The 12,660-nt window shown below is 41.8% G+C and overlaps 1 protein-coding gene across 1 annotated transcript; it reads left to right on the top strand.

The window, feature by feature from the left end:
• The first annotated feature begins 6,876 nt into the window (after positions 1–6,876).
• Positions 6,877–11,050, top strand: kiaa0040 (KIAA0040 ortholog). The gene is made up of 2 exons (XM_088430123.1): positions 6,877–7,008; positions 10,048–11,050. The coding sequence occupies exon 2, from the start codon at positions 10,207–10,209 to the stop codon at positions 10,534–10,536; it is 330 nt and encodes a 109-aa protein (XP_088286249.1). The 5' UTR covers positions 6,877–7,008; positions 10,048–10,206; the 3' UTR covers positions 10,537–11,050.
• Positions 11,051–12,660: the final 1,610 nt, after the last annotated feature.

The following is a 12,660-nucleotide window of genomic DNA, read 5'->3' as shown; positions in this document are numbered from 1 at the left end:
GTTCCATGTTTTCTTTTGTTTGTTTTTTTAAGATAACATAAATGTTACAGCTGTTTTAATTTTTCTTAATGGGGCGCTTTTTAACATCTAAAGGGGTTATAGAAAAACCCCCAAAAAGTCTTCTCACCTATTTTCAAATAGAAGTCAAGCGAGGATAAAAAGTTTTCCTCCGTTAACTCATTCGCTGCCATTGACGGCTATAGACGTAAAAGTTCCATTTTTCCCGGGCTGGCAGTGAATGAGTTCATTTCAAATATTAGATTGTTGAAGTTTTGAAGGCGTTTTTTTTCCCCAGTGGAAATCTGAAGGTTTTGTGTTGTCGCCGCCTTGTTTTTGGAACCGTTCATAATTCCTTTCACCTCGTCTAAGGCCTTAGTTCTAACTTGGAAAAAAAAAACGTATCCCTGAAGGAAACTCGCGCACGCAAGGGCCCGCTGTTTCATGATTATGAAATGCCAGCGGCAAAGGGGCGGATTGGGCGCTTTGAGACGTTTCCCCTTTAATCAGCGTGTATTCAAATGATGGGCTAATTATGCGTGCAAGCGTCAGGTCAGCAGAAACAAGCCGGTGACTAATCGGCGCCAGTGTCGTTTAAAGTGAACGAGCTTAAGAAAAGGTCAGAGCAGTCAAGTCCACTGGCCTTATCCTTACTCCTGAAAACTCCCTTCCTCATTTCCACCATATTAAACATCCGCGGCAAACATATTACCCGCGTTTCCTCTTTTTTTTTCTCTCTGTCACCGCATCGGCGACGGTAGCGTATGTGGCATTATCGTCAGGGTTCGTTCAAGGTCTGAAAATTTCGCCCGATGTTCCAAGAACATTAAAACCATTAACACTCCTGTTATTCCGCGGGTCGAACCGACCCGTCTGAACATCAAAGTAAATGTGTTTGTGAATTTTGTGAAAGAATTTTGGCACAATGCAATATATATATATATATACATTTTTTTTAAATAAGCTAAACTCGGGTCAAAATGACCCAGGAATATTATTGCTGCTCCTGATAGGGGAACGCAGGAATCACAAGATTTGTTAGTTAGCAGGATTAAACGCACAAAAAAGTTTCAGAAAGTCTTAGTTAATTAAACATGACACTGGGTCAGATTGACCCCGGATTGGTTTGCTTTTACAGACAAACATACGAGTAGAAATTAAGTCTTCCATTTGTACTTTGTGAGAGAGTTTCCAAACAAAAAAACGAGCTTATGACACATCTCCGGGTCATATAGACCGAGAGACTTTATTACTGCTCCTGATGGTGGTTAGAAAAGAATCTCACGATTTATTTATTTTTTTTACTCTAAAGGCACAAAAGCTTCTGAAACTTTTGGTTAATTGTACATGACCCCAGGTCAAATTGACCCAGGATGTTCTTACTATTGCATACAGATACAACATACAGATACAAATGGTGTTTCCATGTTACTTTGTGAGTGAGTTTCCAAACATAGACAGTTTTTGACACCTTTGGACATTCAAACACTTCTCCGGGTCATATTGACCCAGTGACATTATTGCTGCTGCTGAAATGAACATAACACTGTTCAAAATTAAATATTGGATTTGGTTGCCACACCTTGGGGACGTGTTTGGAGGACTAAATATGGCCCGGGTCAAAATGACCCGGGGACATTTTTTGCTTTCTCCGATTGAAGGTAGGGGCGGAGCGACGTTGCGGCCGGGCCAGGGCCATGGCCATGACCTCGGTAAGTCATCTTCGGTTGATGTTGTTTGGAATACAAATAATACCGCCAATGATCTTTTCTCATCCTGACACGCGGCGATGCACTTTTGTCCGCTGGAAGACATTGACCAAGTTGCGTGGAGGTGATGGCGCGTAATCGGCTCAGGTAAGAATCTGGTTTCATGTTATATTTGTTTGCTTTCAAAAAAGTAGCGCACGGCCATTTTTGCCGTGTTTTTTCCGTGCGATGTTTTCCTCCGCGCTTGCTGAGGAAATGCGGTTAGAGGAAATGGAGTGTGAATGGTGTTGTTTGCCAGAAGGGCTTTTTAAAGTTGTGTCCCGCATCAGGTAAACTATTCAGCAAAAGTCCTCGGGGGCGTTTGAGCACATGACAGCCGGCCGGCCGGCCGGCCGGCCGCCACTGATGTCAAAAGTGTGTCTTTGGGCCACACTCACCTACGCCAATAACTCTGTGGGGAAACTATTTGGAAATAGAAAGTAGGGGAAAGTGAAACGCTGCGAGAAAAGTTCGGTTCAGTGCAGAAACTTCAGTACATGCCGCATTCAACCGGAGGTCCCCGACCCGGTCCGTGGATCATCTGGGACCGGCCTGCACCCGTTTTGCTATTGATTTGGGGGGGCTCGACTTCTAAGCGAGGTCCACTTGTACTCGGCCAAATATGGTCAATAATACACCCGCGGGCGTAACTGTTGTTAGGAATACCGTGTTCCCACGGGGACTGATTTGATAGATGGACCGTGTGTTAGTGAGAGCGGTATCGGGCGCCGCTTTGCATTTGAATGTCAGGAAAAAGCTTGTTTTTGGCCCCGTTACTCACGCTGTTGGAGTAGTCTTAATCAGACGAGCGCTCAGGATGATGGACGGATGCGTTTTGCGTTGCCCGCCCCTTCAGCTGCAAGGGGGCACCGTAAAGCAAATGAGCTGTTTTAATTCCTGCTTTAGAAAGATCTGTCCCAAAAAATTCATATTTTAGCAGAAATCAAATCGCTAATGTGCACATATTACACTGCGGGAAGTTCTTAACTCTCATGTTACAGCCACTTTAAGTAAAGAAAATTCAGCATCGACTAAAACCATTAACCTTTGTAAGGAGTGATTTTTTTTTGTTTTTGTTTTTTAATCGTACCGTCATCACAAATACGAAAATTTTGATGGAGAAATATTTGGCTTTACCTATGTTGTGAACCCAGCCAAATCGTGGTCTGACGAGACCGAAATGGAACTTTACGGGTGAAGTGTGTCAAATGCGTGGCAGACGACAAACACCGCGCGTGACCCCGAACGCAGCATCCGCGTCGATATTCGCATCATGCCGCCGGAGTGCTTTTCTCCTTCTTGGGATGTCTGTTGTTAGTGAAAATTTGTCCGAGGCCCGGAGGAGCAGTTTCCATCACGAGCATGCTGCTTCCAAACAATGGCTGGAAACAACAACACAATGGCCTACAACGGGAGTCTATTTTGAGCCCTCCGGGAGCTTTACAAGCTACATTCATGCGGCCCATAGGACTCATTATTGGACTCCTGTGAGCGCCTTTCCATCTTACCTTCTACCTTGTTAAGTGTCAAAGAAACCGCCGGCCCGCTACGATTTATACCTCTATTTTCCCAGTGAATTGAAAAAGAGAAAACTAGCTCATGTTCATTGAGAACCCAGCATTTGAAAAGGAAAACGTTGAGCTGGTGTATCCAAACTATGGCCCGGGGGCCGATCGCGGCCCGGCATTTACGTTTTGGCGTGCACGAAAAATACATTTTGACATACGTGCTTGTGGAACTACTTGATTTGAACAGTTTCGAATGAGTAAAAGAAAAATAACAAATTACAATGTTGGCCAGTTCATATGTGCGCTTGAAAAACAGTGCTAGCCTTTTTTTATACCGTTCACTTGAGACAAACACCTGAAGAAATGTGAAAATTGTATCTCTCTCTCTCTCTCTCTCTCTCTCTCTCTCTCATATATATATATATATATATATATATATATATATATATATATATATATATATATATATATATATATATATATACATACTGCTGTATATGTGTGTGTGTGAATAAGCAACTGGGATTTAATGTCCACACGCTTAAAAAAAATGTGAAAATATGTGTTAAACATATTTTTCCATGGTGAGAGGAAAGTCTAGCCGTTCCTCGTGATGAGATGAGTCAAGATGGGGGTGGGCAGGCACACAAACAATAAAAAGGCAATTTTCCAAAGAATGTAGTCTTCAAATTGAATCCATAAATAGGATAGGAAGAAAAATAACGCTCAACATAAAACCACGATGATGGAAGGTGTTGATGTCATGGACTGTTGTAGTTGTTTTGAGCGACTGCGACAATTGTGTTGCGGTTGTGGATGAGCCTCCTCGGGGACTTCCTCTTTGTGCGGCAAGCTAATCCAAAAAAAAAAAAAGTCTCAAGCCTTCACGCGATGCCTGTAACCTTGTTCTTGTTTCCTAACTAAGAGGCGCATATGCGAGGTCGTGCAGAGGCCTGCGGCGTGCGGCCTCAAGACCCAGGAAACGCCAAGCAAATGGTGTTTCTTAAAGATAACCACAAAAGCGCTTTTGTTTCCTTTTCTCTCACCCCCGTGTTCTTCTTCCAATGCCTTGCAACTCAAACACGTAAATTGATACTCATTGCTTAATATTGCTTAATATTGCTTAATATCTGCCAAATCTCTCATGGGATGGCCATTTTTTTTTGTTTAATATACTTTCTCATTGTGCAGTACTTTGGCTCTTTACATCAAAGGAAAAGCATTCAAAGAAGACACTAGGGAGCTGAAATTTCACAACGTGTGATCCATTGGCTGCCTCTTGTTTCCTAACCTGAATTTTTCATAACGCCTCAGCGAGAAATATTGTCTCTCATAGAGAGAAAATTAAAGATACCAAAGGTCACATTGTTGCCATATAATATGAGACAACAATTTCCACCACCGTAAAACTAGCAAACATTAAATTGACATTAGCTACGGCTAACGTAGATATTCGCATAAAAACATATGGGAAGCAGAAGATTCCCTGCTTGCGGGGGATTTTTTTTCCTGGCAGCTTTCCCCGGCTTCTACACGCCCTAACACGAGGCACTCATAATTGACATTCTTTTATTTGGACTCCTTCTTAGTACATCTTTGGCCTTCATATCTCAAATTTGCCCAGTGGAGCCTTTTTTGTCTCGAAACAACTAGGGCTACGTCTACTTACGAAATTCATTCGTTCCGGAAGTCATTTGGTAACGTGAATCTTTCATAAGTAGAGCCGCTTTTTACATGGAAATAGCCTAATCCGTTCCAAGCCCCCAAAAATGCTCGTAAGCCCTCAAAATGAATATTATTAAATTATATATATATAAAAAAGCACCAGAGACTGTAACAAATACATATTACAATTACATTAGGGCATAATAATCAAAATATATCATGTAAAGAATCTTGAAAGACGCTCCTAAATCCTTTAAAGTAATCCTATTAATTGTAGCAGTTGACAATATGAATGCAGTTCACTTGTTTACCTTGAGATGGTGACGAGTGGAGGGACACACATTTTTAGGACATTATATTTGTATGTTTTTATTTGGCATTTCCAATGAATTATTGGAACAATAATAATTATGTTTTGGGGTCACGCCAAGTCCTTCCTGTGTGATGGCATTGCTAAAGTGCGAATCACATGCTCGACAGCCCAAAATGCTATGTTACATATGTGTTTTGATGTGAATATGAAACATGTCGGCCATAGCTATTGTCCATTTGATGTTTGTTAGTTCAACAGTGTAAATTGTTGGGTAAATCAAAATTTCGTACCTTGTACTTCTGCAGGTGTAATGATAATAAAGACTATCCATCTACAAGCAAGGTGTGCCATCCCTTGGCTAGAGAGTGAAAAAAATGGTCCAAAAAATGCTGCACGAAGATTAAAAAAAAATAAACATGTGCGTCCTCATTCGAGGACATCCTGGCTTTTAGAGTAAAATGGTGCTCTGGGAATTGCCTGCGCAGGTGCGAAAATGTTGCGGCGGTGCGTGCGGCTTGCGAGATGGCATTTATTGTTTGGCGCAGTACACTCACACTTTTCTTTTTTTTTCTTCACCAAGCTCTGCTCCAGTTAGCAGCTCCTCTTTTGAAAACTTTCAATGAAAAAGCCTCTTTTGCTCGACTGAGCCAGAAAGAGAATTAGCCACAATGCCACGGGCGGGCCACTGGAACCAACGCTTTCTGTGGATGTGCACGCTTGTTTTCGCTAGGTGTGGGGACCATATTTTTCGCTGTCTTTGTGGGGACCTCTTGCACTTGTGAGGACCACTTTGCTGGACCGCACAGGTTGAGACATCTTTTTGAGAGTCAAGGCTTGCTTTTAGAGTAAAGCTTTCAATTGGATATTGCTTGAGGTTAGGCGTTCTGTTTTGATGGTCAAGGTTAGGGGGAAGGAAATCCACTTGTGCGTGTGTTTGTGTCTGTCCTTGGTTTTTGCTGATCTGGGGGATCAAATTCACGGTTATACTGTCTTTGCGAGGACCTCTTGCACTTGCGGGGAGCATTCTGCTGGACCCCACTAGTTCAGAGCTCTGTGTGGGGGTCAAGGCTTGTCTTTAGAGGACAGCTTTCAATTGGATTTTGATGGAGGTTAGGTCTTTCTTTGACCAAATCATTAGATCCGTTAATTATTATTATTATTATTATTATTATTATTATTATTATTATTGCGACTCGCTTTTAGAAGATGCTTAAATTGGACTTTGGTGGAGGATCGGCAGTAGGCGATCTGTTATAACGGTCAAGCTATGAAATGCATGATGGCACTAGGATGTGCTCAGATCAAGTGAAAAACTCACACGTGTGTGTGGCTAAGTACACGAGTGTGCATCTTCCACCTGGTAGCGCACCCACATACTTTTGCAGCTTTCATTTCCCGCGTTTGTTCCCCTTTTAGAAGCAGGGCGGAGATGTGTTTGTCAGCACCGAGGAGGACATTTTTTTGTTTTGTTTTTTTCTTCGAATGAGTGCATGTGTTCCATCGGGGTGGAAATGAGCGAGCGCGACGTCACCCCGACCGGCGGCAGTTCAGTAAAAGGCGCAAGCACAGACAGAGGGCCCATTCTTCGTAAAAGTGGGCAGGGCGCACTGACGTCGCCGCGACGACACACACCCGCGCGCGCACGCTTTGAGTCAGGGGGAGGAGATTGTTGGGGGGGGCAAACGGGAACAGAAAGCCAAGCCTCGTCATGATGAGGCTGACAAAAAAGGAGGCCAGACGCCCGCCGCGCCTTTCCAGATCATGAACGGGACTTAAGGTAATGGCACTTTTTTTAAAATTTTCTACCTGCTTTAACTTCTTTTTACTCTCGGACGCCAAGTGAGAATGTTTCCAAAGGAAGGCGCGGAGCGCATTTGCTCGCTTGAAAGTGGCGCCGGAGCTTCACCGAGCCTGCCCCCCCCCAGTCGTGTCTTGAGAAAATCGGTATTAATATATGCTCTCGCAAAGTGGAAGATAACAGAAAGTTCGTTCGTTTTGATTCGTCTGAATAATAAGTGAGTAACTTGAGTTATTTATTTATCTATAAAGTGAAGGTGAAAATAACTCAAAATGAAAAAAAAATAGACAGAGACGACATATTGGCTATTTCTTTTCGACCCAAACTAAATAACCCAATTTTAACCCAACTTTTTTTTGGCTCAGTGGACTGACCTCAAAACGCTCTTATTTCTTAGTTGACTCGTTTGTGTTGAGTGGAAAAGGAAGACTCCAGAAAACAACCCAAATTTGGGCTTATTATTCAATTAATTTAACGTATCGACAATTCTAAAGCTTATTGGGTGGAAAGTAACTCGAAATGAATCCAAATGAGACCGAGTATTGCCTTTTTCCTTTGGGACAAAATAAATGACTCACAAGACAACCAAATTTGCACTCTAAAACGTTGGCTTTAAAATAAGCCAACAATTTGGGATTGTTTTGTTCATCACAACGCAAAATATCCGGCTGTTTTATGTCAAAACTTCCATTTTCAATATTCGATCCGAATTTCGGGTCATTCCTCTTTTTCGACCCACGGTTGAGTCCCTTGAGTTCTTATGGGTTTTTCATTTTGACGCAAATGTTTCGACTCAATGAGGAATTGACCTAAACTTATATTTGAGTTGCCCCCCGCCCAACCAAAAAAAAAAAAAGAGCACAATTCGGAATAAGACCTGTCAAGCAGTTGGCCTCGCGCTACGGTGACAATTTCCTTTCCGCTGTCCGTTCTGAGAAAGCCCACAAAAAAAAAAATCCTTTTGAAATTGCAGCCTTCCATTTTGACAGCTAACGCGTTTGTGTTAATTGTTGCGAGCTTGCGTTTGGCGCGCACGCCTCGCGACCTTAAGCCTAATGCACTGCAAAAAGTGTCACACCAAATACAGTACAAGAAAAAAAAAAATTCTTGATTTGAGCAAAACAAAAACAAAAATCTGCCAATGTGGCATAAATGATTTTCTTGCCAAGAAAACTTCATTCAAGACGTTTTTCTTCAAGTTGATTTGAGTTTGAAAACCAGTCCCAAATCCTTCATATAAGCAAGCTGCAAATGAAATTGAAGCAAACCGGGTTAGGGTTGCTGCGCGTCTTGCTCAAGGGCACTTCAACAGGGTCACAATGGGGTCGGGATGGAAAGCACGCTCTCTTTTTTGCTAGGCAATTTAGTTTTCCTTTTTAGACAAACAATAAGAATATATTTTTTACTATAAACCTTTTTGACTTTCTTAAAATGGACTTTTTGCAGTGCAGCATTTTCAACGTAAAACTCACATTGTTGGAATGCTGCGCCAACACAACAGTAACACGCATGATTGTTTTTTTTTCCCTTAGGACTTTTTTTCAAGATGTTTTTTTTTTCCTTTTGACACAAAATATTAGAATATTTTTCTTTCTCTAAGCCAATCAGATTGTTAGAATACTGCGCCAACACAACAGTAACATGCCCGATTTTGTTTTCCTTAGGACTTTTTTCCAAGAAGATTTTTTTTCCTTTTGACACAAATTAGAATATATTTCTTTTTCTAAGCCTGTTTGACTTTGTTGAAACGGACTTTGTGCTGCGCGGCGAGTGCTTGTTTGCGTTGTTGTGCGCCATGTTGACAGCCACGCTTGAGCCTTCTGATGAAATCCCAAAAGGAAAAAAAAAGTGATCGATTGTGGAGCGCGCCGGAGGGCAGTCATGAAAGATTCCTGTCATGCCTTCTGTCGCCACTTGCGCTCAAGTAGGTCTCGCGTGTGCCTTTTTTTTTTTTTTTTTTTTCGCAGCCCCTTCCTGCTTTTGTGGGCCCAGTCAATGGTCTTTTCCCGGACTTCAGAGTCCGAGGTCATGAGAAAGTCAAGCGGGCTCTCGGAAAGTCGCGCTCGCCCTCGGGAAGCTTTTCTGGTCTGTTGTTGTTTCATTTCCAGCTTGCTTCCTCTTCGTTGGTGACCTTCATTTTCTTTTTTTTTTTAATTTGTGTTTTTTTTATATATTTGAATCCCTTTTTTTTACTTAGCGCGACAGCATAATGATGCATGGATTATGTTTTAGGCAGAAACGGCGTATTCCACGATTTCAATATTGAAATTCGAGTTGAGTCGGCGAGGTCAGGGGCAAACGTTGCTTTGGGTGGGGCTAACGTTAGCAGCTAGCCTACATAGTCTTTGTTATGCTTAACGTACTCGTACTATAATGTTAACGTACTATACATTTACTTTCAACCACTCCAAATGATCAATGGCATCAGCCCAATCCGTTCCACGCTGTTCCAATGAATTTCCTCTTAATTTGAAAAGAAAACTGCACGGTTCTTGTCACAGCATTAATATTTGCTGCTACCTGCAAGGAAGTCACTTTTACTCAATTTAGCAACAAGTTGTTTCATGTTCCAATTCATTTGCCTTTAAGTTGAAAAGAAAATACATTGTTCCTGTCACAACATTAAAAAACAGCAATTAAATTTGCCATTGCTTGCAAGCAAGTCACTTTAACACAATTTAGCACTAAGTTGCTTGATCTTCCAATTAATTTACTTTTAATTTGAAAAAAATGCACAGTTTCCGCCACAGTATTAAATAGCATGAATTTATTTGCCAATACCTGCAAGGAAGTCACTTAAACACAAGTTAGCGATAATTTGCTTCCTGTTCCAATTAGTTTGCTCTTAATTTGGAAAAAAAAAACCCTCAAATGCACTGTTCCCTGACATGCTGTTAAGAAGCAATGTGCTGATGCCTGCAGAAACCCTGTTTCAAATCTCTCGCACCCCCCGAAGTGACGATTCTGTCAATTCTAATCTTTGTGATGTGTGTGTTTTTTTTTGTTTTTTTTCCGCAGGAACTGATTTGACAAAGAGAAGGTGACAAACATTTGGCCGTCACAGTTTGAATTGAACCGCGCAACTCGGAGATGAAACTCTGGGCGGCCGATGAAGATGAACCGAAACGATGACGCGGATGGAGCCTCCTGAAAAGCGGACGTAAGGATCCGGAAGTCATGGACGGGCCGGCGGAGCGCATCCGCAACTTCTTCAACTTCCTGTGCGACTTTGTGACGGACAAACACCGGCAGGGCGTCTACAACAGCGCGTGCCTGGCGGTCCTCCTCGCCCTGCCCCTGATCGTCCTGGTCGCCGCGCTGGCGGCGTGTTGCCACTTCTGCTGCTGTCGCCATGGCGACCGCCGCCGCTGCTGCGGGGGAGGAGAAGGGAACCCCGAGCCGCAACCGAAGAAGAAAAAGAAAAACTCGGCCAATAACGAGGATTTGTGGATTTCCGTCAAGACCGGGCAGATGGTGCCCGACCTGGTGGCCTTGCCCATGGAGTAAGAAGCCCTTTTCTTCTTCTTTGGAAGCCGGCGAAAGAAAAGTGAAAGGGAAAGGCGGAGCTCCGTGTTTACAATCTTTGCGGTACAATCATTCACAAGCCATTTGCAAACTTGCCTATGGGATGATCTTTCCCATGATTTGCTGAAAAACGTGCTCAGGGATGGACTGACAACTTTTAGGCCCCATGCGGAGGAGCTACAGTATTTACTTACTTTTGTTGTTATTATTGTCCAGGTTTTTCCCAAGACACCGAATCGCAATTTAGCAGAGGCGACCCATGATTCCGATTGATTCATTTGTGTCCCCTGCGATGTCCATTTTGTCTCAGCAAGACAGTAAAGCCAACTCTTATAACGCCGGCTTTTTTCGACCCATGCTGGTGTCGTAACCATCAAAGCAGATCTGCCGAAACTTTTTCTCATTCTGATTAAACTCTCAAAAATGTATTTTCCTTCATGTTTTATGTTTGTTTGTTTATGAGTCCAGACAATCAAGAACCTTCTTTGCATCTTCACTTTTTTTTTCTTTTAATCAAGCAAACTCACACATGGCAATAATAAAATGATTGATTTTTGGAGGGGGATTGCCAGTTTAGGCCCTGATGTTAAGCCTTTGGTGGCATTTATCAAGTTATTGAACTTTTATAGTTCAACGAAGGGTAAAAAACGGTTGAAACAAAGTGTCTCTTTTTAGAAGGTCGGGCAGCCATGGGGAAAAAAAACAAACAAAAAAAGATGCCGAGCGCAGCTTCCTGACTCAAGCACACGCTGACTCGCCTGATTATTTACATATAAGTGAGAAAAAGGCTTTGGGGGGGGTGGCTCGACATTTTCAAGGCGGCCTTTCTTGGAGATGGCCGCAAGAAACTCTGACGTTGAGTTTACTTCGAAACTCGAGTCATCACCGGCGTGCGCTCTCACGAGATTACTTTCATTTGGCGATGACGTTGGCAACGTAAGATGGCCGCCCTCGAGCTTCAGCCACCACTTCGCAATAGGAAAACCAACTTGCTGTTTGCGCCGCAAGGCTGACTGAGTTGTTTTTTGTTTTTGTTTTTATGTCGATCCCGTGGTTCAAATAGCTTCAGTCCAGACGTCCGAGATATTTTTACATGTTGGGAAACTATTTGGAAAGAACACAAGACTTCCTAAAAATTGCTCACTTCTTTATTTTGCTATGTGGAAACAACAGTCAGCGCTCGATGGAATTTCTTATTGACGCCATTAGTCATTTTTATTTATGCTTCTTCTTTCTTGAGCGTACAAGTGGCATTTTCTAAGTAGTAGTGGTTGAGGTTGAGGTATGATATTAGGTATGATATTGGTTTTTTTTTTCATGAAAAAAAGCCTTACTATACATGGTCGTTTTTCCATGAAAAAAAACAGCCTTACCATACATGGTCGTTTTTATTTGTGGGGGAATAATAACCTTACCGTACATGGTCATTTTTGTAAAAAAAAAAAAAAAAAAATCCTTGGTCGGTTTAGTCATTTTTATTTATGCTTCTTCTTTCTTGAGCGTACAAGTGGCATTTTCTAAGTAGTAGTGGTTGAGGTTGAGGTATGATATTAGGTATGATATTGTTTTTTTTTTTTTCATGAAAAAAAGCCTTACTATACATGGTCGTTTTTCCATGAAAAAAAAAGCCTTACCATACATGGTCGTTTTTATTTGTGGGGGAATAATAACCTTACCGTACATGGTCATTTTTGTAAAAAAAAAAAAAAAAAAAATCCTTGGTCGGTTTTATTTTTCATGAAAAAAAGCCTTACTATACATGGTCGTTTTTTGTTTATTATTTTGTGGGGGGAAAAAAAACCTTACATGGTCATTGTTAAAAAAAAAAAAAGACTGCAATACATGGTCATTTTTTCTGACAAGAAAAGGCTCAATATAGGTGGTTAATTTTTTTCCATTAAAAAAAGCCTTACTTTACAAGGTTGTTTATTTGTGAAAAAAAATGCCTTGCATTAAGTCTTCCTAATCACATGGGTGTTTAAAAAAAAAAAACACCTTGCTGTATATAGTCATGTTCAAAACAAAATGTGGATGGGCACAGTGACAAAGTGTCATCCTGACGGCTGAGCGTCAAGCTTGCTGAATGACCATGAGGAAAACACACGA

This window comes from Hippichthys cyanospilos, chromosome 12, assembly GCF_059441005.1.
Source record: "Hippichthys cyanospilos isolate Australia breed blue-spotted pipefish chromosome 12, RoL_Hcya_1.0, whole genome shotgun sequence".
Classification (NCBI taxonomy): Eukaryota; Metazoa; Chordata; class Actinopteri; order Syngnathiformes; family Syngnathidae; genus Hippichthys; species Hippichthys cyanospilos.
This window is presented reverse-complemented; position numbering and strand designations above follow the sequence as displayed.

What these genes read in the sequence shown, in the direction of transcription:
- kiaa0040 (XM_088430123.1), top strand. Translation starts at nt 10,207, where the DNA reads ATGGACGGGCCGGCGGAGCGCATCCGCAACTTCTTCAACTTCCTGTGC.